The following is a 24,652-nucleotide window of genomic DNA, read 5'->3' on the forward strand; positions in this document are numbered from 1 at the left end:
GTGGGAATTCTACCATGACTGATCTGGCCATCACCTTAACCTTGAATTCCTGACAAGACTTGGGCTGAACACCATCAGCAATTACTCCCTACTGTAATAACTGCCCTTACAAAATTGGTGTCTTTGTCCTGGACTAGAAGGATGCTTTCCTTTATCATGTCAAACTTAACACTTCACTCAGACTGTTTAAAAACTAAACCAAGGCTGCAGCTGGAGCAAATGCGGTCTTGGTGAGTGCTCTTCTGCAGTTTCAGAATGGTAGTAATTGTGCCTATTGCAGTCTGGGAGTGAATGGAAAACTCTCAGTGACAGCAGCAACAATCAGTAATTTTAAATGACTGCAGATTTAATTATGTCGTCAATCTGCATGCTTCCGAATCAGGTTTAATTTCTGGTTTTTCTCTTACAATGCAAAAGAAGCTGATGATCAGCTACAGCTCTGTGTTATTTAGTGACTTTGTCTGTTTAAGAGCAAGTTAATATAGTGAAGTTAAGCTAACGGGTTTTTCAAGTCACCTGGTACTAACACAGCCTCTTCCTTTGAGGAAAAGGTATACTGAGGCAAACATCCTGTCCTTTAGTTACAGCTGGACTCTGCTTCTCTAGGTTGATTTGCTAGTCTGAAACTCACCAAGTGAGGGGTATTTTGCCAACAACAGAGCAGCCAAGCAGCACTTACCAACACCAACCCTTACACAGGGAGAATATGACAGATGCTTCTGCTGTCACTTGGTACTTAGAGTGTGCTTTTGCTTGTGCAGTTTTGAGCCTGAGGGAGAGGTCACCCACACCCTCCCCTCCCCCTTCTCACCCACTTCGCTGGCAACCACATCTCATTGAGGTCTACTCAGTGATCCTGGGTTCACTGTGGGGCTGCCCTGGATCCAGCCCTCTGGAGTTCACTGCAGTACAACCCCCTTTGCCTCAGCACAGCTGCTGCCTCTTGGGACTCGGGAGCCCTCACCAACATGGCAACAGGGCCGCTGAGAGCAGGGTGAGCAGTATATATGGCCTGCTTCTTGAATCAGGAGGCTGTGAGAGACATTGCTTTTCCATAGTGCACATTTTTCTTCCCTGCTTTAACACAAATTCCTTGACTCTCCAAACTTCAGCTTATCAAGCTGTAACTTCTTCGAAGTGTGATTATTCCAGTCAAATCTAGCTGGCAAGGGTCTTTGTCCTCAGAGGCAAAGCTGTCAGGCCTTGCCCAGGTGAGCCCAAACTCTGAATATTCAAACATGTGATCAGACTGTTGCAAAAGCATGTTGTGTCCTGACAAGTCTTATCATGTGCCAGGGGACAAGCAGAGAAATGTCTTCTGGCCAGAACTTGCAAAGCTTCCCCCACAGCTCTACAGTCTTAATTATTCACTTGGAAAACGAAATACAATTTTTGGGTCATGCAAACTTTGTTCCCCAATGCACAGGAATCTGGTGTCTTAAGAATATCTGAGCAAGGCTTCTACCTGCCTTTGTCAGTGACCCCCTTAGTGTCACACAGAGAGAATCACTGAATTGTGGACCAAGTCCTCAATGAGACCTTATTATTATGGATTTTTAAAGATTAAATGGCCAAGTTACTTAAATAGTATAAGACTTGCCTATAAGTTACTTTCCTTTTACTCAAGAGGTATGTCAGCTCTGTAACCTGTTTGAATGTCCTGCTCATAGCCAAGCAGTTCAGTTACAGTGTTCAATTCAGGTTCAGTCTGTTTTACCTCAGTTGCACTAAACATAGTTTCTTGTTTAACTTCTGAAATGAGCCTTAACATCAAGCTGTAATTCAGCTGACGCAAAGCACATGGTTAGAAAACATCACTACAGTAAGATTTAATTTTTTTTTAATACTCAGGACTGAGTAGAAAATACCAACTTTCAGGAAAGGAGTATGCAATTCTTTTTTCTAGGAGAAAAAGTAATGGAGGTTAGGTTAAAAGTCTTCAACATTTTAGGAATTGCAGAAAAGGTTATGTAAGACCATTCAAAAGCACATGTTTTATAATGGTTTTAAGTTTTTCAGCACTATAAACATGAAAATAGCTTGTACTCAGAAGCAGATCAAGTAAAAAATCTGCTGCTGCTACGTTAGCAGTTTTTTAGGGAACCTCTACTGCTAACGGAAGTGAAAATATGTGCTAGCAGGCAGGGCTGGAGAAACTCTAACAAATACCCCATTTTATACCAGGTGTTTTGGCTAAAAGGGGTGGACTCAAGTACCAGGAATGGAGTGGGACCCAGAGGCAAAAGCTAGGAGAGATTTACAGGGCAGGTGCTTGGGTTTAGACTGAGTTCTACTGGAATGACAACTACCGAGTCTCTGCTGACTCTCACAGTCCACAAGAAAACAGGTGCAGCTGAGCAGTGCTGATCTGTTTGCTGTAGCAGTGATGGTGTAACTGAGAAGGTACGTTATTTCACAGTCCTAGGGTTAAAACTGCTCATATTTAAGGGGAATGTTACAAGCATAAATTTTACTTTTTCCACCTTAGAAAAATCTGGTTCTGGAAAGCAGAACTTTCAGTAGGCTGAGTATTCCAATCGACAGCCTTGCACAGGATTAGGTAGTTTGTTTATGTTTTGAAGGCCAATCTGCATGTTCTTAGCAGTGTTGCAGCACGGCAGTAAGCGTTTAAGCGCCTTTATAAATGAAGCTTAGCAATCTTCCCATCTGTAAAAGCGAAGTGATTAGCCATTACTGAAAACCTGCATCTGACATTTTTCCCATCCAGTATAATTCCAAGGATGGTAACCTGCTTTATACTGAAATAAGCCCACTGACAGAACTGTTCAGACTGCTAGATCAAGGCAAGTATTTACCTACATACACAGCTTGAAGATCAAAGTTGTGTGATGCTTTTTATCTTCAGTAACCTTATCCATGCCTTGCATACTACAGTGAAATACACTTGTTTTGTGGTATATTCACAATTTCTTTCCCCTTCTAACCATGCTATCTATACTCAAAGTTTTTTCATCCTCAGAATATTAGTTCACCTTCAGTGACCCTTAATGTACAATTTAGTTATTTTTTTACCAGGTGAGAAATTGAAGACAGGAACACTCCTTGCCTCTCTTTTCTGTATGATGGTAGCTAACATGCTATGGGTGACTCTAGAAAAAAACCAAAGTAATTCATGTTAGGCCAGATAACTTAATCTCACAGAATGTTTTATTGCCAGCACAAAACTATAGACAACATGCTACCAGGTAGTAACGAGGCATTAAAATTAACAGTGTGCAATGTGAGTTATTGAACACTTCTGCAGCAATCTTAATTCTAATTAAATGCAAGGTGAATTCAACATTTGTTGTATATTTAACATTATTGACTTTGTACTTTGCAGTAAATGCAGAACTCAAATGCACAATTGCATACACTATTCAATAAAGCAAAATCCAAAATGTATCATAAATAAGTATTTTATAACTTTATTAAACTCAAGACATGACAATATTCAAAATACAAAGTTAATTATTTTTTATTCAATACTGTACATGATGCAGAAATATCAGTGCATTTCGATAGCATGTATTTCACCTTCATTTAGTTTGTACTAAAACAAATAAAAAGTAAGCTTTAAAATAGCTCAAACATCTCATTCAGCAGTTTAAACTGTAAACAGCTTGTTTACTTCTGTTAGGAGGAACACATTCATATTCTGTACCCCCATTAATGAGCACCCTTTCTCTTGTGCTTTTCTGTAAGAGGATAAATGTAACCAAAATGAGCATGAGAAACTGCTAATGTGGCACCTCAGTGAACTTCAGTGGATGGCTGAGGCACAGTGAAGAAAAATTAAACAGCAAGAAGCAGCATCAAAGCAGCAAGAGATGGGACTGACACTGTTCATAAATGGAATCATGTTTTTCATACCCTCCTCCTCCTCCCCTAAAATACTGAACAGAAACCAAAACACAAGACCAGCTTGTGCTGTGTTTCTGTATTTAATACAGTCAGAATTTCAGACTCTAGGTGAGCACACAGTTGTTACTGCCTACCTGACAGCAACCGTGTGGCTGCTCAGGACACTCTCACACGGATCTAGGATCCAGCAGGAAAAGAGCAGCAGCAGAGGCTTAGCAATAGCTGGTCCAAGTCTCTTCTAGGAAAAACTGCAAAACTGAGCCAAGTGTGTCTAGCAAGTGAATCCACAAAACCAACTCACTTTAAAAGTCTACTAGCATCAAATTAATTTGTAAAATAGATTAAACTTTCAAAATGTCTTGAAGTGGGTATCAAATCTTGCAGTTACCTTCTTATCAGGCTGACATAGCCTAGTCAAAGAGAACAGAGTCTGTTCTCAGTATGGTTACTGTATAAAAGAAATTTTGGAAAATACCCAATACAAAAACTGTACTGCATCACTTGGTCTGTTGTCTGCTTTGTGACTCATCAGCAAAGCTCGATTTTAATTTTTTTTTTGATAATGTGACTACCAAATACATTCATCTAGGTAGCATACAACTGGCCAGCTGTGACTACTATCCCTCCACGTTTCTTTGTATGGGAACTTAGTAGGTTTTCAGCTTACATACCTAGACAAACAAAAAGAGTCTTAAGATACGTATCGAATATATGCAGCATAAGAGGACTTTACGATCCACTTTCCAGTTCTCAGAGGTCAAACTGCTCCTACTTCATTATCTGAGAACCATAAGAACTTTGTAACATGATAAAGTTCAGCTCCATCCTGAACAACTGAGCTGGGACTGACTGCTCCCAGAAACTACGGGGAAACCACGTAAGACAGGTGTTTTCGTTTCAGGTGACCACCTATGTCCATTCTGGGTTTTGAGTCCAGTTTTGTCGGGGCTGAGGTGGCTGTGCAGTCACCAGACCAGGACTGAACCTCAGTGTTAGAGCTCCTTTCTTCTGCTTCTCTGAAGAATTTCTCATACTTGTCCAAATATGGAGGCCTTTCAGGTAGCAGATAGTAGTGTGTTGAACTGGCCTTCTTACCATTTTCAATAATTGGAAGAATGCAAGGGACCCTGTTTGAAGATCCTTCACTATTCTGTCTTTGTAGAGCTTTGCTGCTGACATACTTAGGATCAGGTGCAAAACTCTGGGTGGGGGGCATAACCCCATTGAGGTATGATGGGAGGCTTTTGGGACTCGGAGTACGGGAATTGCTGTGTGACAGAGGTTCTCTTGGGGGTACTTTTGGAGGTCTGTCTTCATCGCTGTACGCACTAGAAGCAACTTCTGCTGACCACCTTCTGTAGTCTGGTTTGAGCGCCCTTGGAGGTATGGGAACCCTTGGTGGAATCTCCGGTTTATCTTCATCAGAGGTTGGAGAAGACCTGTTTAACTGTCCAGATAGTCTTACTATTGGTTTATTAAGAGATCCAGCTGGCCCAGAATGGGACCTTCGCAACCGTCGATGCAGCTGCTGTGGAGGAGGGTAAATACTGGATATGTATACATTTAGGCTTTGTGCAGGGTTGGAATCTTCTGGTTTTGGTCCTGTCGGAGTATCAAAGTATGCATAGTTGATTTGTCCACAGCCCCTAAAGCTCCGCCGACTTGGAGCACTGACTTTAAAAGGAGGAAGTTCATAATCTTCTAACAAAAAGTCAGTATCTGAGCTAGTCAGGAATTCCACTTCTTTGTCAACCTCATCTGAAATAAGGTCTTCAGAAACAGGTAGAGGGGGTAGCGGCCTGGAGCTACGATCATTGGAAGATGCAGGCAGAAATTGAATTGGTCCATTTTTTATTGCTATGTGAGGAGGTGTTTCTTCAGAAACACAGCTCATGGTTAATGACAGTTTACTAAAGCCAGGAACGAGATGGTCTTCATATCTTGAAATTGTCTGTTCATTTTTGGGACTTACAGGAAGTGGACTGGATTTCTGAGATGGGACTTGGATGCAACTTTCAGCAATGTGGTCATTCATGGAAGCCTGGTTGGAAGAGGGCCCTAAAAAGGTGAAAAATTCTTAGAGACACTTTTCTAAGTAACCCTCTAGCACATGACTTTACCACTGCATATTTAATTCCTTCTAACGCAACAGTAAGTAGCGTCTGTTTAATAACTACAGTAGTGAAATGTAGGTATTACAGATCTCTTCTGGTCATGGATTTATACTTTAGTTAAGATAGCACCAGATTACTTTATTGTTTCAGGCCAGTGCTCCAGTTAAATGAGGTAGTTCAAGAGACCCCATGCATAAGCAAGAGAGAGCTACAGCTACAAAGATCTCAGCATAGGACTACAACAGAACAAGTGCTATTTTAGTAAATGGCTTTTCTGTCAGAAGTGTAATGGCAATTCGAAGGCATCATAAGTACAAGGAAAAGGTGTGTCAGAGTGTTTTTGTTTGTTTGAACTTCATCATGTTATTTAAAAGTGGGTTTTTTGGTTGGACTTGAATAGGAGCGTTTTCTTGAAATGCTCCGTTCTGGCACCGGGGGGGCGCCCGTCGCAGCCAGGGACGGGTCTGCGTCGGGCCCGGAGGGGTTTCCGGACAATCCACTGCACTTCTAAACACTCGTGTGTCAGTCTTTTATACTCACCAATGGATGGCAAATGCTGCTCCGTTGATGGACCTAAATTATATGCCACTGCTATAGGGTCCACATTAAAGAAAGTACTAAAAAAAAAAAAAAAAAGCCTTCACTGTAAAGAAACCATAGGTCTGTCACCAAATACAAGTATTCATCATACTCATTTTATATACTTGAAGATGCAACAGATTAAAATTTTAGCCTCACTCACTTTTCAAATCCACTGTGGCTACCCCAGCAGGTTTTCAAACTCCCCATGCCTTGACTAGTGTGAAGAAATCCGGTTTTTAATGGGACTCTCATCTCCTGAGCAGCAACTCCTGCAGTTGACATTGTGCAGCGTTCTCTGGTGATGTCTCACGACCTTAGATATTCAGTACTTGACAGGTTTCCTGCGGTTTTCATTCCCTTCAACAGAGAAGACATAAATATCAGAAATGCAAACCTGATGATTTCATCTCTCATCTGAAATTTCAGTATTCAAGTAATTAAGCAGCTCGGTAGAAAGGCCTTCTGTCCTACTTGCCAATAGAAAAATCTGACCAAACTTCTTGCTTTGAGTCTGTCTGCAAAACTGAAGTAAAAAATACGTAAGTTCTCTTAGAGAATTAAACTGTATAGAAAAAAACCCATGTTCAGTAAAGCTATTGATAGAGAGCAACTGAGCATCAACAACACTTCAGTTCTTGTACATAAACTACTAGTTATTAATCAAAAAAAGGCTTTAAAAAAGTTTTCTAGAACAATCTAATTAACTATCTAGTTGCTATCTATCTTTAGTTTTATCTTTTTGCTAAAGAGTTTATAGTTTCCAGTGTAGCCAACAAATAAACAGCCTAGTCTGTTATTATTACCTTCCATAGCCTTTGCTCCAATAAACAGAATTACTGACTACTTGAACTGGAATTCTAAAACTTCTTTTATATAAAGCAGTAAGCATTAAGATACTATAAAACAGCCTCAAGTCTTCTAGCTATTTCAAACAAATCAGAAATCTAGTGATTTGAAATAATTGCCACTGAAACCGTACTGCTGCATTCAGATCTATTTTGAATGTGTGAACAATGCTTTATCTGGCCCTTTTACAACAGAAAAAATGTGTTGGCAATTACTATATATTGAGTAAGTAATCAGAGTCTAAGGAACAAACTGACTCACTTGGCTTTGCTTAGGAAATTCAGAAAGGATTAGTGGGGAGGGGAAGGGGCAGTGTAAAATTAGTCAGCATCATGCAGGCAGGAAAAATTAAGTCCAAAACTATAAGCCAAGATGTTCTCTGGGTCTGTGCTTCATCTACACAAATAGCCTGATTTCAGCAAGTGCAATATGGTGCTATATGGCTGTTTAAAAAACACACACACACACACAAACCCTACCAAACCAAACCCCACCAAAACCAGTTTAATTTGTATCTCCCTTGAAAATCAATAATATGACCATATAATACTAATGTGAACTTCTCCACACCCCTCCCCCAAAAGAATTCCACCAACAGCTGAGGGCCAGCTCCATCAGTGATACCTGCATACCTGTCAAAAAAACCCCTCACGGTATGGTATTGCAGTGGGTACAGAAACAGCTAATAGCTTATACTTATGGTAAATCTGTTCTAAACCAGGCTTTCTATGCAGATGTGTAACCTTCCTTTTCCTTTAGGAGGTAAGATCCATCATACCTACTTGCAGCATGAGGGATGGGCAGACTCGTAAACAGGACTATAACCAGGTGCCCTGGGATTAGTTTGCAGTCCAGCACCACTATTTGCCATTTATAAACAACTGTTTGAGAAAGACCAACTCTGCTGTGCTTTTCCGAATTTGAATTGGGTCCAGTATTGATCATCTTAAGAAAAGAGTATATGCAAAATAGCTTCTGACTGTATGTATGTTTATGATGTGCGAGACCCAATCGCATTCTCTTTAAGAGTCTGATAGTTTTCTTGATCATGACATTCAGTGATCACCAGTGTGTCAACAGAAGTGGGATTTTTTAATTCACTGCCAAATACCCTGTATATTTTAGTCAGGCATTTCAGAATAACTCTAGACAGGAGACTTTCATAGAAGTGAATAGGGGATGAACCAGTGCTCTATCTGCTGCAGCACAGTCCTCCCTCATTCAGCCCTCCTGATTTTAGTGAAGACCATGTTCTTCTTTTCAGACAATCTCCTTAAAAAGCTAGTTTAACGCTGGAAATTTTTGCATAACGCAGTTAAGTTGGACCCTTCCCAGTAATAGGAATTGCAGATTTTCATCACGAAACTAAATATAAACATACAGCCCCAGGAAGCAATAACATAGTTCTGTAAGTACAAGCAGAACCATTGTTTATGGGGGAGCAGAACACTAGAGGTACCCATTTGTCAAAATGACTTAAGCAGCATAGTACACATATAGCACCAATTCTAAAATTACTTCTTAACACGTTAATGTAATTTGCAAATAAAACATCCATCTTATCAGCTCACACTGTATTGAGCAATGATTTTTTTATGCCTCAGATCCTATCCCATAGCAACAAATCTGCAAAAGAAATGAAGGAGAATGAATAAGTGAGCTTAAGGTTAATGCCTACTGTCTATTTCAGTATTTCTGGAGTCAAATGCAAGTTACAAGTACAAAAAATCACTGGTACAAAACACTGATCAGTCACCAAATGACAGTACTCCACTTCAGTGCATGTGCAAGACCTGACAAGACCATGAGCAAGACATTGATTAAAATATAAAAAATCAGACAGAGGGAACAACTGCTGTACTTTGAGAGCACGTGTAATGTGCTGTGTTAACATACAACCCTTGCAGGGCTTATTAAGAAGCCCAACCTCCACCAGCTCCCATGCCAAAACCACTGCAGGTAATTACTGTGTCAGCTTCCCAAATGCTGTATAAATCTCAGCTCTCAAGACTGATGGTTGCACAATCACCTCTCTGATATCCCTCTGGAATGCTAAGGTTAACATCTAAAATGACTTATATATTTACATACTCTAGGAAAAGGTAATTTTCACTTGTTTCAATCAGTCTTTATTTTTTAAACATACAGACAATTTTTGCAGCCATAAAACTTGCTTCATTCTAAAAATAACCTCTGCAAATTCACAGAAGGTGATTTGCCTTGACATTTCAGAGTTATGAAACTATTCTGAGTGCCTTAAGCTAGGACTATCAAGAGAGGTAGTATTCTTTCACTAAACCACCTAGTTACTTTTTCATAGGAGTCTAAGAGAGTTGTTGCTTATATTTCAAAACATGCATAAGCTTGTTTGAAGACATAGTATCTTAAGAGGGAGACATGATAACATGTAATTGAGGAGTACAAATTTTGTATTTTAGACAGCACACTCTTACTAAAGCCAAATAGTACGTATTATATTCTAGTAATTGGCTTTAAGAACCAGTAAAATTTACAAAAGTCCGTCATGAAGATATAAATATCAACAGTTCTCAGTGTAACTGCTGTCCCAATCCTGCCTCCTTAAAAATTTAAGGATCTAAACTTAATCATAAATAACATCAAATTGTATTTGCTAAAGAAAATGGACACTATGCAGTAATGAAGCATTCTTGATCTCACGCTCGTGTGCTGCTCATTTGCACAGAATGGGTTTCCAGTTACTCTGCTTGTCTGGCCTAGTTATGCATCGATTATGGCACTTAGGAAGACTGAAGCACTTTTGAAGAAATGGAGTTCACACTAAAACTATAGCTAGTAATTTCTACAGGGCAGATACAAGCCAAGGCAATTCAAAGATTTGTTGATGCATTAGGAAGCTACCAACACCATTCATTGTAAGGCAACAGCGCAAAGGAGACACTTTTTAATTGTTCAGGTCTATTTGCATTAACAAATATGAATTATACTAAATATTGGAGATTAATTTTTTTTTTTACAAGGCCAAATATACTTTCAAACTTGAACTAGTGAGTGATGAATAACAGGATGGCTATGTGTAAGCTGAAAATGGTCAAATGTATCCATAAACAGCAGGGTATGTACATAGTGATATCTACAATGTATTTGGGAATATGTGGAAAAATTTTTGTCCTGAGTTAAAGAAAACATCCCAAACATGCAGTTTTCATACAGATACATATCAATAAACACTTGTGTTACAACAACAGTAATCCTCTACTTAGAAACTAAGAAGCATTTGCATATATTTTAGCTCAACATCTATCACTGATCACACACAGAATCTTATTACTCTGTTCCCTGCTCTCCCTGTCCCAGTGCAGCCAAATATTTGAGGCAAGTCAAGTTCATAATGAAGAAAACCTTCCCGGTACGCACAGTAGACCAAAGCACACTCTAAAATGTTTCACTAAATGGGGATGGAATACAGCAATTTGCTGTACAGATTTCTGAATGCCTGTACAAAGTTTGGACAGATTTTATAAAGGCAACACTCTTGAAGAGAAGCTGAGATACGTCTTGTAAAAAATGGGAAAGAGGGAAAGAAAAAAAAAGTAAGACCTACTTACTCCTTTTGGGAGGGGAAGAAATGTGTCTACCTTAAATCCACAACCTATTTTTGCTCACCTTGCCACCACATTATCTTTAACAAATCTCAGAAGCAATTCACAGGAGGAGGGGCACATTTTTGCACTACAAGTCATCCACTCCAGCTAGCTGTTCCTTATTTGACAAGGTGATGTAATTTCCTTTTTCTCCTTTGACTTTCTATTTAACATAAGTACCTGAGATAGAGCCATCCCTTTTAATATTTCAGCATTTCAGACTTCCAATTGGACTTTAAAAGCTTAAGAGCTGTTAATATACTTTCTGGAACTCCATATACTTAAAAAAAAAAAAAGAAACCTAAAAATTTCTGGTTCTCTAGTTCTCATACCATCCCTTAAGTATTTCTGTCTGTGCAACTAGATGAATGCTGAGTAACTGACACCTAGCAGAAACAGCCTCATGAGAAGGTTAGTTTAAATCTACTAATAAATAATTAGATCTTATTTACTATGCATCAAACCTCCATAGTGCAGGTCAGTATTCCTGAGTCACAGGCCAAATCATGCCCTGATATGGGCCTCAGAAGATTTTTCCATTTATAGGAATTATATTCTTTACAGTTATTATATAAATGAATTGCATTCTTAACTTTCAGATACTTTTCTATACATTCTGCCAGCCAGAAATAGACCATTCTGTTGCAAAGAATTTAAGACTATGATCACTTAGTAAATGCTCAAATCATAGGTGACTGCAAATAAAACTAATTCTACGGGTATACTCCAGGCAAATCGACTGAACAGCAGACAAATGATGTATTTAGATTGTAAGTCAGCTAGTTTGAAATACATTCAAAGAACCACAATTCATCAAGAAGTTGAAGTTCACTTAAAATTTGGGCTACCATTTCACAGTCTTGCACAGCAAATGGGAGGAACCTGTAAATCGCCAGTAGAAAACTAATAATTAAATAGCAAGACAGTTGCCTTGCCTCTGTTTGTCAGATTTCAGATGCATGCTTAAGGTATGGTACTTCGCCCTCCTGAAAATTTTAATGTGAATACAGACAGCTTACATTCAGGAAATAAAAATTCCTTTATAGCTGACTCAGAGTCATAACCATAGTGTTAGACACAGTGTGATAACTTTTAATTCTGTTTTCCACTGCAGAGAAGTGGAACTGTTTTCCTCTGAAATAATTCTTATTCTGCAGAGGATGACAAAGGGCTTCACCAAGGACATATTTCCCCCCTCGAAAGATAGGTTTCTATTTTAAAAAGGAAAATAGAAAATTATCCCACATAGGTAAAGAAAACTAGGTCTGTGCATAAAGTAACAAAGGTAAATTGAGCAGTTTAACTAGATTATAAATGCAATTCACAAATGCATTTCACCTGTCATTCCAGTATAACAAACATTCAAGTATTCCCAAAATGACCACAGATCTTGCCCCCAGAGCCTTTTCTATCCAGTTTATTAATATATAATGAGGTACTGTTATCTTCAGATCAAGTATAATAAACTTTTTGCTTATTACTTCAGAATACTGCACAGGCCCTTTAGTCTCTGCACTAGTGACAGGAGACCACTGAAGTCTCCAGAGCCCCCCCGGCCTGCTCGCTCTGCGTATCACAGGCTTAAGAGATGCACGGTCAGTACTGGAAGGGTACAGCGATGTCTCCTCCAGATTTACCATCACAGACTGGCTATTTTAGAAAATCGAGGATAACTGTGTAATGGGGTAGTAAGTCACAAAGAAATGTTTATTCTAAATTAAGCCATCTTAAATTAGAGTGCGAAGCACAGAGTCCAAGCCCAGAATGCGGTCCCCTGTTACTCCCAGGAGCGAGACGAGCACTGATACTGTTTCGGGTCAGGAAGAAAACGCGTGGCACGCCACGCTGATTTCCAAGAATGTGGTTACGGGCTTCGCTGACCCCGGGCGGGTCCCATCCCCCCCAGAGGGACTCCTGCCGCGGTAGCGCTCCCAATCCCACCGCGGCGAGCACGGAGGCGGTCACATCCGACACCCCCCCCGGCAGCCCCCCGCGGGTGAACAACGCCGCGGCGGGTCTGGCCCCGGAGCCCCCCCCCCAATCCCACCCCGGCAGCACAAGGGCACCAAACGCGCTCCCGCTCCTCCCGTGTGCCGCCCGGGCCGGGGCCGCCGCCACCCACCGGGCCCGCCGGCGTGGGCCGCGCCGCGCCTCCGTGCCCGGGGCCCGGCCAACTCCGGCGCCGCGACCCGCCCGACCCGCGTGTGCCGCCGGTGGCCGCCCAACCCACCAGCCACGGCCCCCGCTCCTCTCGCCAGCGGCGGGGCCCGGCGCGGCACGGAAGGGGCGACTCCGAGCCGCGGCCAAGCGGCCCCGGTGCGCGGGCACGGGGCCGGGGGGCGCCGCCGCCATGTGACCGCGGGGCGCGGGCGGTGCCGCCGGGGCCGTCACTCACCCCGACAGTGTCGCGCAGCTCCGCGCGGCCGCCCGCGCCACACGCATGCGCCGCGACTGCACCCGGTCACTGCCGCGGCGCGCGCCGGTCACCGCGCTTATAGCGGGGGGCGGAGCCACCGGTGACCCCGCCCCACGCCCGTCGCTTTTGTCAGGAAAAGTCTTAAAGGGGCCGCGGCCTCGCAGGGCGATGGTGGCGTTGAGGTGTGTTGTGTAGCCCTGCTGGGTAGCGGTCCCCGGCGGCAGCCTTGGCCCCGGCAGCGCTGCTCCGGCCGCCTACGGGCTCAGCGAGAGCAATGTTCGCCAGGCGGGCTCCGCGTGGGCCTGGAAAACCGCTGGGGATCGCGGCGAGCCCAGAAGCTCGCGCTCGGTCCCGCAGAGCGGCGGGTGGCGGGGCGGCAGCGCCCGCCCAGCAGAGGCTGCTGTGGCAGCGCTGTCCCTGCGGCGGCTGTTCCACCGAGCAAACGGAGTCCTTCCTGCCCTGGCCGTCTGCTTGGCTTTCCCTGGTCGATTTTTCAGGGAAACTGCCCGCTGCCCGCCGCTTTCGTGTCTCACTGGGTCCCCGTGTCCTCGGGGATGGCGGCAGTTAGTGGTTCCGTTGCGACCCTGGCCTGTCCGGGTCCCGTTCCCAGCGCAGGTGTCAGGGCAGCTCACCCCCGCTCATCTGCTGCTCTGCGGGAAGCCTCGCGAGCCGTTCCGCGGGAAATGGTCCCGCGCGGGCAGCAGGGAGCGCTCTCTGGCCCGACCCGGCCAGCACGGGCCTTCCCGGGGCGCGGGGCCCGGACTGTGAGGGAGGTTCGGCTGAGGAAAGGAAGGAGGAGAGCAGACAAGTGCAGGTTTGTGGTTTCGATGAACTGGGGCACACTGTTAACTTAATGGTGAGACTTCACTGTGTTTTTATTCTGGGCACATGCTGGTGATGATGGCTTGCGCTGAACTGTACCTGCTCAAAGACTTCTTCCAAGTACTTTGCTATACTTCTGTTGATCTGGACTTGAAGACTGCAACTTATTGTTTCTGTGGATAATCTGCGTATGCTTATCTTAAGTTTAAATTGTCCTGTTTGTATATATGGGTTTAGGAGAAAGTAGTCCTTTTTTCTTTTTTTTCTTTTAATTCTGGTCTGTTGATGTACATACACACCGATAGTGCAAATAGCCCTGGATGTTATAATGAATGGATATAAAGGACAAAGTTGTCTTAAAAATGCCTTACACAGAGTGTTGACTTCAGTAGGACAAACTCCTGCAGTACCTCCATGGTGGAATATGAGAAATAATAGATGTTTGGCTTTTTTAGTTATTTATGCCTGAGAATTTTTGATCCAGGAAGAGGTCTTTCTGACATTCCCTGCAGATGTTACCCAATGGTCCCTGTACTTCTATCAGCAGTCCAGGTTTTATTCCGTTAGATAACTTAGGAGTTAGTTCATATGCATGTAATGGTATGGAATTTTTCTCTCTTACTGTTAAATAGCTTTACCTATGGCCTTTTTTCACTAAACCCCCACTGCCTTAAGTTTCTCATTGTTCTACTGATGAAAATGTTTGGTAATGGTGTCACAACAGTTTCTGTTCTGAGTGGAGGACAGAGGAAATTGAATTCTGCACCAACAGTTACATTCCCGTTTCTCACCTTTCTTTGCAACCACCTCACAGTTCCGTAGGCATGCGTAAACTACTTTTTGCAATTTGCTAAGTGTCCCAAAGACTAACTTCTAAGTAATCTTGGACACTCTGATTGGTTAATACTAGTTAATAACAAGTTTGCTAAAAAAAGCCAGCTCAGGTAGTATTAAAAGATGCTTTAAATCTCTATTGCACCCAGTTCTGGAGATGGATAGCAGACTGGTCTGTATTTAATAAATGAAATGTCTGAATTCTATGAAAAAAAGAATAGCATGGACTTTCATTCATGATACTACCTTTCATTCAAGGATTCTCTTTGCAGAGGGGAATCCTAGAGATACTGGATGTCCTTTGATTAAAGTTGTCCTATTTCTAGCTTGCTTTGCAGCCTATACCTTTTCACTGATCTCAGTCCCCTTGATGCTTCCTGTTTTCAACACTTAAATTTTTCAGTTGCTACTTCTGTTTGTTTTGAGAGAAGAAAAGCATACATGTAAGCAGCAGCTGGAAAAGAAAAAGGCAAAGTCTCTTTAGGAATATAGAAAATTACAAAAGTAAAATTTCATACTGAAAGACTATATGGAAAACAATAGATATTTATTTTTAATATAAAATGTCAGCTAGAACTCCTGTGCAGTCATTCTTTAGATCGTTGTGATTTTTTTTTTGTAAGCCCACTTCCATAAACAATAACTTTGTTTTACTGTAGGTGCTGCTGTATTATTGCTTAATTGTACTTATTTCTGGTAGATGTTCTTGAGCAGGAAGCTTGGGGGTTTTTTTTCCATGCTTTCTGGTAGGCACTAATAAGGGGCCTCAGTCCCAGCCCAGGTAGTGCAAGAGTGACTTGCCAGAGTGGCTCCTGGATAGTCAGACAGGGAAGTTTCCTTAACATACTCTATAAATAAACAATTTTATCAAAAGAACAGGCTATAGCATTTTACCTTTAATAGCTAAAAATGATAGAACAAGCCACAGCAAAAGGCACAAAGAAACAAGGAGCTGACTGCTACCATTCTTTCCAATCCTGGTGAAGCCTACCGTCCAATTATGACTGTAAAAGACTTATGACTTCTAAGCTTACCAATACAAATACGCAACAGCTATAGATGCAGACAGTATTTAGTTATTTTTCAAGAGTTCCTGTTTGGTCCTGACAAACAAGATTTGGCCACAACAATCCACGAATCTCATCTTAGCAATGCAACACGGTGTGCCTGGAGATCGACTCAGTGGGCGTAGGGCCGCAGCAGTCTGTGCTGCAGTACATCAAATCACCTAGGACTGGCTCCTTCCACAGTCAGCCTATCTGATCTAATTTAATTACCTTACCTTGGTGTCTTTGCTAAGTAATTAATAAACTTTACCTTGTGCAAGGACCAGTTCAGAGGCCCCTATGAGGTAGGGTATAACAGCTCAAGTGGAGCACTATGCTATACTATTCACACGGCCTCTAGTTGTTTGGAAGAAGAGACACCTCAACCTACAAAATACTGTGTGAATGCATCCAATAGTTAGCAGGCCACTTAGCTTTGTCACAAAGACATCATCTATCTATGTACTGAGATGAGCGCAACGGAAAAAGAACACTGAAAAAGAAAAAACGTGGTAGACAAAGGTAAGTCTGTTCTTGTGAAGGATGAAAAGGGACTTCAGCAATGCTGCAGACCCTAACACTGCACATGGGTAGATTCCAAGAAATTCTCCCAAACTGTCCTTATGCTCAACACTACCCTTGTGTGAGATACTGTGCCTAAAGGGCATAAAAACAGCTGAGCCAGTCAGCTGATAGCAAGCCCTCTGGCTCTGTAAGAAAGGGGATGGGATGCATCAGGGTAGACTGGGATTTGAGTCAGCTCCTCTGCTGATGTGCCCAGCATCCTGTTCCAGTGGAACACCTCTCGACACTGCCCTAAAAGCATACAATCTAACGGACTAAGTGAGCTCTGGGTATTTCACCACTAAAGCTTGGCTTCCTGATGACCAGTTTACATGCACAGTTCAAATGCCTGAGAGCAAGAATGAACTCAGTTTGAGAGGACTGCATTACAATGTCTCTACAGCAGCAGGATGGATGTAACATTTCTGCAAGGCGTTCCAATATTACAGAATGGATGGTAAAAAACAGATGTGGCTGTGGCCATTTCTGGGAAACAAAAGCTATTTTTAATTTATCGAGTTCCATTCCAGTCTAAGCTGCTACAGACTCTGTCGATATTTGTGTCCTTTTTTGATCTCTTCCCTCACTCGGCTTATGCTTATGTGCTGAAAAAATCTGAGCACATGATTACCCCATCCAGGCAACATGCCTTTGAAATGGCTTTTTAATCTAGACTCTCCACTCCCTGACAGACTGAATTTTGCAGTATGTCTGTGTTCGCTGTCTAGACACTTGAATATGCTAACCTCTAATTTAGCCCTCCTTTACTGACCCATGAATTTCCTCCCTGCTGTGGGTCTTCTGGCTAAACTGGAAATGCAACACACTCATTCTGCCCTATACCTGGCTGGTGCAACTGCATTCATACAAATCTGACCAGTGAAGTATGTACATGTTCCTCATTCACAGAAATGAGGAATCCTTACACTGTAAAAGTTTTGTAGCACTCTCCTAACCCTGGTCCCTTCCTTGCAGTCTCCAAACTCAAAGAACAGCATAGTCCTTTCCTGAAAGGGATACATCTGCAGAGACAAGGAGATGATCTTGTAAGCAGAAATAAAAGAATTTTATACCCAGTTATGCAGACAGAAAACAATGGAAGAGTGTGACTGAAATATGAAAGGGAACGCAACATACAGATGTATCCCAAAAGCAGCCATACTGCCTCAAATCCCAGGGTCCGCCTAACCCAATATTGCCTTAGCATGGGGAAAAAAAGGAGATAAATGTTTAGAGCAGTGGGCAACAGCCTCTCACAATTCCCGGAAGTCTGATGCAAGGCACTTTCTCTATAGCCTTGTGGATTTTTCTCTGTGACTAGTTTTTGAATAAATGGCATTTGCAGCATTCAGAGAGAGATGTAATCAATGTACACAGACTAGAACTCACAAAAGCCATGCTGCATATCCACTTTTAGATAGTATGTTTGCATCACAAACCACTTCCATATGCCTGAAGCATAAAAGATTTGCTATCTGTGTCAGTTTCTAGAGATGGCTTAAGAAGCAAATTAGCATTATCCAATTGCTTTAAAGTCTTGTAGAGGAACAGTTCACACAAAGACTGAGTAATGGCTCCTCTTCCAAGCTGAAATTCAGTATCAGGTCTGTACAGTTGTATAATACCCTTGCATTGTATGTAACCCTTGTAATGCAGGAGTCTGCACTGCTAATTTCAGAATATCCTTAAACTCGTCTCTGCCCCCTCCCTGCACACCTATGCTTCTCTATCCCACAAGTACCACAGTATACCATACAACATGCCCTGTACAGTAAGAACAGAAGTATAAAGTTTGACTGCTTGTAATTTAGATAATATGATTCTTCCACTTGTGTACCAGCACATCAGTTTACAACCCCTGCATCACAGTCTATGACTTGCTGTCAGTTCAGTGAGACTACAGCAATTCTAATGCGTCCCATATGTGTTATGTTTTTCCCCTCCAATTAACATGTTCAAATTGATTTCCCTCACTTTAGGCTGACAGGTGTACAAAACTTATGTAACTAAGAATTTTATTCTCTACACAGTTTGTTTACATTATCATAACACATACATCACTAGAGAAGGAGAGTACCACCAGACTCCTTAACCTGAACATTCATATGTAGATTCACTCTCTCAGGCTATAACAAAATAAAAGTACCTGAATAAGATAAAATGCAACCCCATAAGGATTGCACACAGTTTAACTCCTACTGTGTACATCTTGATTCTGCTTGAGATAAAGACTGATTTTTGTGAAAGAGCCACAGGATAACTAATTTCGTTTGGAAGTCAGTATCCAAGCCAAAGCCAACTTGTTGAATTTAAAGAATTAATTAAATTCTTTTAAGGATCAGGACGTCTGAGACTCTGCTGTGTGAAACCTGGGGTGGAGCCTGTGAGGAAATCTGGTTTGACTGTGTCAATGGGGGGGGTGCAGCTGCAAAGGGGCCTTGGTCCCAGCTCAGGTAGTGTGACATTAATCTATCAAATAATGATACCATTTAGGACTTCTCATGATGGAAAGATTTATTCACAGATCACCTTCTGCTTTGCTTTTTGCTAGGTTTGCTTTCCCAAGCAAAGTCTTACTAAAGGGTTGATAAAGGCTGCATTTGAAATAACTAGGGACAGAAGATCTTGGATCTGCAGAAGCAGCTCTGGAGTGCAGCAGAAGTGTATCCACACCACTCTCATTCACCTAACTAGTCGTGCAAAAACTAACACCACAGTATGCAACTTACACTTTGTTTACCTCTCTTCTGGAAAACTTTTCCTTTCTAATGCTTGACCATAATTAACTTTTAGCAAGGCCAAAAAGGGGAGTGTCTAAGCTACTTATTCCCTTTCAGGTAACCATACAGGAGGTGTCAAAATCTGATGTGTTTTTAATGTCTGTTTATGAGTGATATCTTTAAATCCAGAGCCTAATGCTAGTTACCTGAGTGCCTAATAATAAAACACTAATTTTTTGAGAACTGAAGTTCTACAGAACCTAATGATTTTGCTGAGGAGATAGATTAATCAACATATCCTAGTTTCAGGTCCTAGAATTAAATAGTTGATAAATATTTTAAATATTTATTTAGAAATCTTTTAAGAAGTTGTCTCTAGTCCCCTTTCTCTAGCTAAGATTTTATATATGTGATCTATAACCTTTATGAGGTTTAAAGTAAAAACTAAGGTCGTGCCTTTAATATCAGGTCGCCTCAAAACATTTCAAATTGGACATCTCAAAAATTGAGGCATGAGAATAGCTTTTCACTCTTACACATATGTGATATGAATTTGTACATATATCTGCATATGTGTGTACAATACAGGTCTTAACTGCACTTGTGCATAGCAGCATTGGCTGCAAGCAGATAAGAAGGGGGAAAAGCTGATGTGATCACAATAATTCTCAAGCTTTTACATACCATTTTGCAATCTTTTGCGTCCCCCTTTTTTCCTTGGTGTTTGATTCACTAACTTCACCCACCAGCCTGGTGTATTTGGACAGAAAATAAGCTTACTCTTGTGCTTGCTCCCAACACCTACACAGTTCTTGTTTCAAGGCACTGAAAATACTGCAGAGTGAACTCCTGTGCATGGTTCATACTTCTGAACCTTGTGGCAGTTGGAATTTCCAGCTGTTGCCAGTGCAATTGGGTGGGAAAAGCAAAACTGGGGATATATTAACTGGCTGTTAGTGGAAATCCGGACAGACAGATACCTTTGCACATAGTTACATTAAAATAAGCTACTTGAATACTTATATTCTTATGAGAGCACTCCTACATGACAAGCACTTGATATTTTATGTGTATTGGTTCTACTGTGAAGTCTGTGGGGAAAAAAAGACATTTAAAGGTGAAGCAGTATTTATTAATACTGTAGGAATAATAATCTGCTTTTAAGAGTGAAAAACATGACCACCTTTTGAGTGCCTTGGTATGCTGTTCAGTATCCTCAAACCTCACATAAACATTGCTAAGGTTATAAAAATATAAATTAAGGGAATAACCTGATTCTGTGTGTTTCCGCGCTCTTCCCCCTGCCCCCACAAAAAAACCTCCACCGAAAAATACTTTGTCCTCCTTTAATATACCACATTGAACCATATCAAGTATTTTTTCAAACTCTCAATGCTTCTGTGTTGAAATTTAAGAAATTTACACAAGGGATAATTAAGCTGTGAAATTTCTTGGATTTAAGTACATTGCAGAATAATTCATGGGAATTTTGAGCAACTGAACAGCTTGAGTTTTTAGTACATATTTAATTAGTTAAATTATATGGTGTTTGTTCTGTCATGAGCATCACCTTCTAAGTGTGAATGTCTTAGCCGAATATGTAACCTTTAGTCAGCTTGGAGGCATTTGATGTTTATATTTTTAGTAAGGATTTGTGGTAATGAGGTAGAGCTGTTGAAAGTAGATATGAACAGTAAAGTATGATCAAACTGAATTTGCTGTTGAGCTTAAAATATGGAGAGAAAAAAAGTATTTCTGTTGCATGGCTGGAAATAGCTCTGCAGGGAGAGCAGTGGGGCAAGGTCTAGGTGGTGAGGCTGCACCTGCGTGGCCTGGGACATGGCCAAACCTCTAAATCCTCAACCCTAGAAATTGCTGTCATCTTGAGGCCGCACTCTCTTCCACCCTCTGCAGGGTCACTGCAGGTTTGGGTGCTGGTATTTGTTGAGGGAAACGCCTTCTCTTCCTTCTGGGATCTGCTGAGTGTGTTTCTGGGCTCAGGGCAGAGCACACAGTCCCCAGTGAGTCCCTGCTGCAGCTTGTGTGACCTTCTCATGCAGCCCACAGCGTCTGCAGACTTTGCTGGGAAGGGGCTGGGAGGTGGCAGTGACAGGGGAGGTGGCCTTGGCATGGAAACGCCTCTCTTGTCCTGTTCCTGGATTGCTGTGTGTTTGTTCTCTCTCCATTGCCTGCGCTTCCTCCTTTGCCATTCCTACATGCTCATGAACACAGGAAAAATAATTTTCTTTGTAATTTAGCACCTGGGAATCCTATCCCTGATTAACTTTAGCATTTCCAGAAAGTCATAGGTACTTCTCTTTAAAATGTAATGAGTTTGTCTTTGTTTTCTCCTTCTCTAATTGGCGCTTTCCATTCTAATAAACCAACACCCACAAACTATGCAGCCACATGATCTTTTCAGTTAATACAAATCGTCATTTCCAGTTCAATAGACTCAGTTAATTGTGCAAACCTGCAACACACCCATAAAGTAGCTATCAGGTTTGTTATGCAATGATGAATCATGAAGGAAATGTGGAGTGTAATTAAATATAGTGATGCAAAGATAGTAGTATGAAGCCAAAATCAAAGTATAAGTGATAATCATCTGTATTAAATGTTTGTTTCTGCATGTTGTTTTCAGAAATTACTTAAATTATAAGTTATCTGGCTGCTGCACACATGCTTGGCATATGTTTTGACAAGTTAAAAAATGACCTCCAAACCTGTAAATAAACTGAACCAAATCTGCTATCAAAATAGTCTTTTGAGGAAGGAAAGGTATGTGGCTCAATCTCAGACTTGGCATGCAGGCGCTTTCTAATTCTGGTGTGATTTCCCAGGTATTCTGGTCTTGTTGGAACCAATAGTTTCAAAGTAAAGCCTCCATGAAGCTTTTGTTATTAAATGATTTCTAGTAATACAGGCCTTTTTTCCAAGTTACTTTACTTTTCCACACTCTAGCAGGGAAAGATGCTGTCTATATATTGATGGAGAACTTTAGGCTTACATAGAGGACAGGTTTTTTGCTGATGGGTTAATGATTTCTCTTAAATACTCTTTTTATAACTTTGAAAATAAGCATCACGCACGGAAATGCTCACATGAGGAGACCTGGCGGCACATTATTCTGTAAATATATTATTTTGTCTTTTTCCCAAGCTGCTCGCTGTATATGTGAGTATTTACTTATTTACTTGCCTAACATACACAACTAATGCTATTCTAACCTCTGGCACAGTTGTGGTAAGTATGTTAAGAATCGTTTTTCTTGTCTGTCAGATGGTACTGTGTTCCAGTGCAGCAGCTGACAGCAGTTCAGCAGCATTGTCTCCTAAGTCAGCTGGCTGGCTCCCGAAAGGCAGCCCACATTTCAATGGAAAAGAAAGATAATCCAGAAAGATGTGTAATGAAAGTAACATCCTTTCTGAATCTTGTGTGTGCGTGTGAATATCGAGACAGTGCACTAACTGAAGTTCTGAATATGAGTCTTTTGTTTGGCTGTGAATCCAATTCCATTTGTATGTGGGAATAAACATAACATGAGAAATGCCCTTATGGGTCAGACCAACAGTCCATCTAGGCCAGTAATCGAACTCCTATCGGAGCAATAGGAAAGTCTACTTTGAGGAAAGCTTGCAAGCCTAGTTGCTTTTGTGGTCCAGTCCTCCTGTGCTCCCTCAGGAGCCACAGCTGTCCCTGCCTGGTCCTGTATTTTCTGGTTATAGATCAGGTTTTCCATGCATTTGTTTGGTCCCATTTTGAACCTGCTGAGTGTGGCTGCCTCCACAGCTGCTGCTGGTGGTAGCAGGATCTGTGAGTTTCCTGCTCACAAGTGTAAAGAAATGTTTTCTTTTATCTGCTCTAACCCAATTTGCTGCTATTTTCTTCAGGAGCCCCTGCTTCTTCAATTACAGGGTCTGGCAAATTACACATAGTGAGAGCTGCATATTCATCTTATTTAACGTCTTTATGAGTTTTGTTAACCTGGCTCATAATCCTTCCAGTCTCCTGTACCCCTTCTCTGCTTGTGATGGAAATTGCAGCCCTGTTGGTCTCTCCTCACAAGCTCCTGTTCCTTTCATTTTTGGCCACTGCCCCAACTTGAGCCACTGGTGTAGGGCTGTTGGGCATGACCTGGCTGTCTCTTTTCTGAGTTGTAACTGCTAGTTCTCAGTTCAGCATTGCATAGGCCTGGCTTACATTGATTTTCCATAGAGGCATTAGCTTGTGTTATCTGCACTGAAGCTCCTCTGCTTCTTAAAGCAAGCAGAGGCCATAAGAGTTACTTTCTCTGCAATGTAGAGTAGTCAATGTAGTCAATGTATTGACTTTAAAATGTTAACACCATTCCTATCAAGTTGATGTACGCTGATAGTTTTGATGTATATTTTGCTTTTACAGAAATTTCTCTGAGAAACGGCAACAGCTATTGCTTGTTTGTAATTACTGTGTTATTGGTTGGAAGGAAAGAAAATTAATTTATTTACTTTTTTGTTCAACTCCTTCAAGTATAAAAGTATATACCTCTGCTAGAGGGAGCAGCCAGCTGATTACTTTGAAGTACAGTGCGTTAGGATGCTGTTCCCTCTGCTGGGGTGGGGCACCAGGGCTTCTCAAGTGCTGAGCGGGACCATGGCTGGCAGATTTCAACAGTCAGCAAGTCAGATGTTTTCAGACTTTTTAGTTTTCTTTCTGGGCAAATTTCCAGGAGTTGGTGGAGGATAGGCTTTATGATTTAAGGCTTGGAGGTTCTTAGAATGAGTTGATTATGGGTTATTTTAAAACAAACACACAGTCTAAGGAACACGTGGCTTTAAGCAGTGTGTGTTTCAGTGAAGTCACCAACAAAGGTGCCCCTTCAGGGCAGGGTGAGCTCATGGTGGCTCTGAGGGACTGGTCCAGCATGACCTGTGTCTCTGTGTCCAAGGAAGGAGGAAGAGGAAGAGGGCCTGGAGTATGGAAGCCAATCATCAGCCTATTATCTGTGACAGATTGCTAGAGCCAACTGCTGAATCCCTAACAGATGGTAGACAAAAGGTGAAGGTTTCTCTGCCCCATTTCTAATGTATTTTACTTCCATGTTTGCTAGTGGCTTCTGTTGGAAGCAGTACACAGGTATGGAATTGAGTAAGGTGTTCTGTATTATATAAAACAAATCATGTTTGTTGTAAAACAAAATTTATAGTAGAACATTAGAACACATTGCCAGGTAGGGTTA

General features: G+C 41.7%; 1 protein-coding gene across 2 annotated transcripts; it reads right to left on the bottom strand.

Annotated features, from left to right (window-relative positions):
- Window positions 1-3,140: 3,140 nt before the first annotated feature.
- Window positions 3,141-13,522, bottom strand: ERRFI1 (ERBB receptor feedback inhibitor 1). 2 transcript variants are annotated; one of them, XM_027702063.1, is made up of 4 exons: window positions 13,425-13,522; window positions 6,721-6,917; window positions 6,519-6,595; window positions 3,141-5,922 (listed from the first exon to the last, which is right to left on the bottom strand). In XM_027702063.1, exons 2-4 carry the CDS (start codon window positions 6,840-6,842, stop codon window positions 4,727-4,729), a joined length of 1,395 nt encoding a protein of 464 aa, XP_027557864.1. In that variant the 5' UTR covers window positions 6,843-6,917; window positions 13,425-13,522; the 3' UTR covers window positions 3,141-4,726. The 2 variants fall into 2 exon arrangements, with proteins under 2 accessions (XP_027557864.1, XP_027557865.1); XM_027702064.1 differs by lacking the exon at window positions 13,425-13,522 and adding an exon at window positions 13,260-13,342.
- Between the last annotated feature and the right edge of the window lie 11,130 nt (window positions 13,523-24,652).

This window comes from Neopelma chrysocephalum, unplaced genomic scaffold (genome assembly GCF_003984885.1).
Source record: "Neopelma chrysocephalum unplaced genomic scaffold, ASM398488v2 Primary Assembly neopelma1_180, whole genome shotgun sequence".
In the NCBI taxonomy this organism is placed as follows: domain Eukaryota; kingdom Metazoa; phylum Chordata; class Aves; order Passeriformes; family Pipridae; genus Neopelma; species Neopelma chrysocephalum.

Bases quoted from the DNA above. Each gene is read 5' to 3' on its own strand.
- ERRFI1 (XM_027702063.1), bottom strand. From the start codon at position 6,842: ATGTCAACTGCAGGAGTTGCTGCTCAGGAGATGAGAGTCCCATTAAAA. The intron at 6,596-6,720 runs GTGAGTGAGGCT...TTTTTTTTTTAG, and splicing joins AGCCACAGTGGATTTGAAAA to TACTTTCTTTAATGTGGACC. The intron at 5,923-6,518 runs GTGAGTATAAAA...TCACCTTTTTAG, and splicing joins GCAGCATTTGCCATCCATTG to GGCCCTCTTCCAACCAGGCT.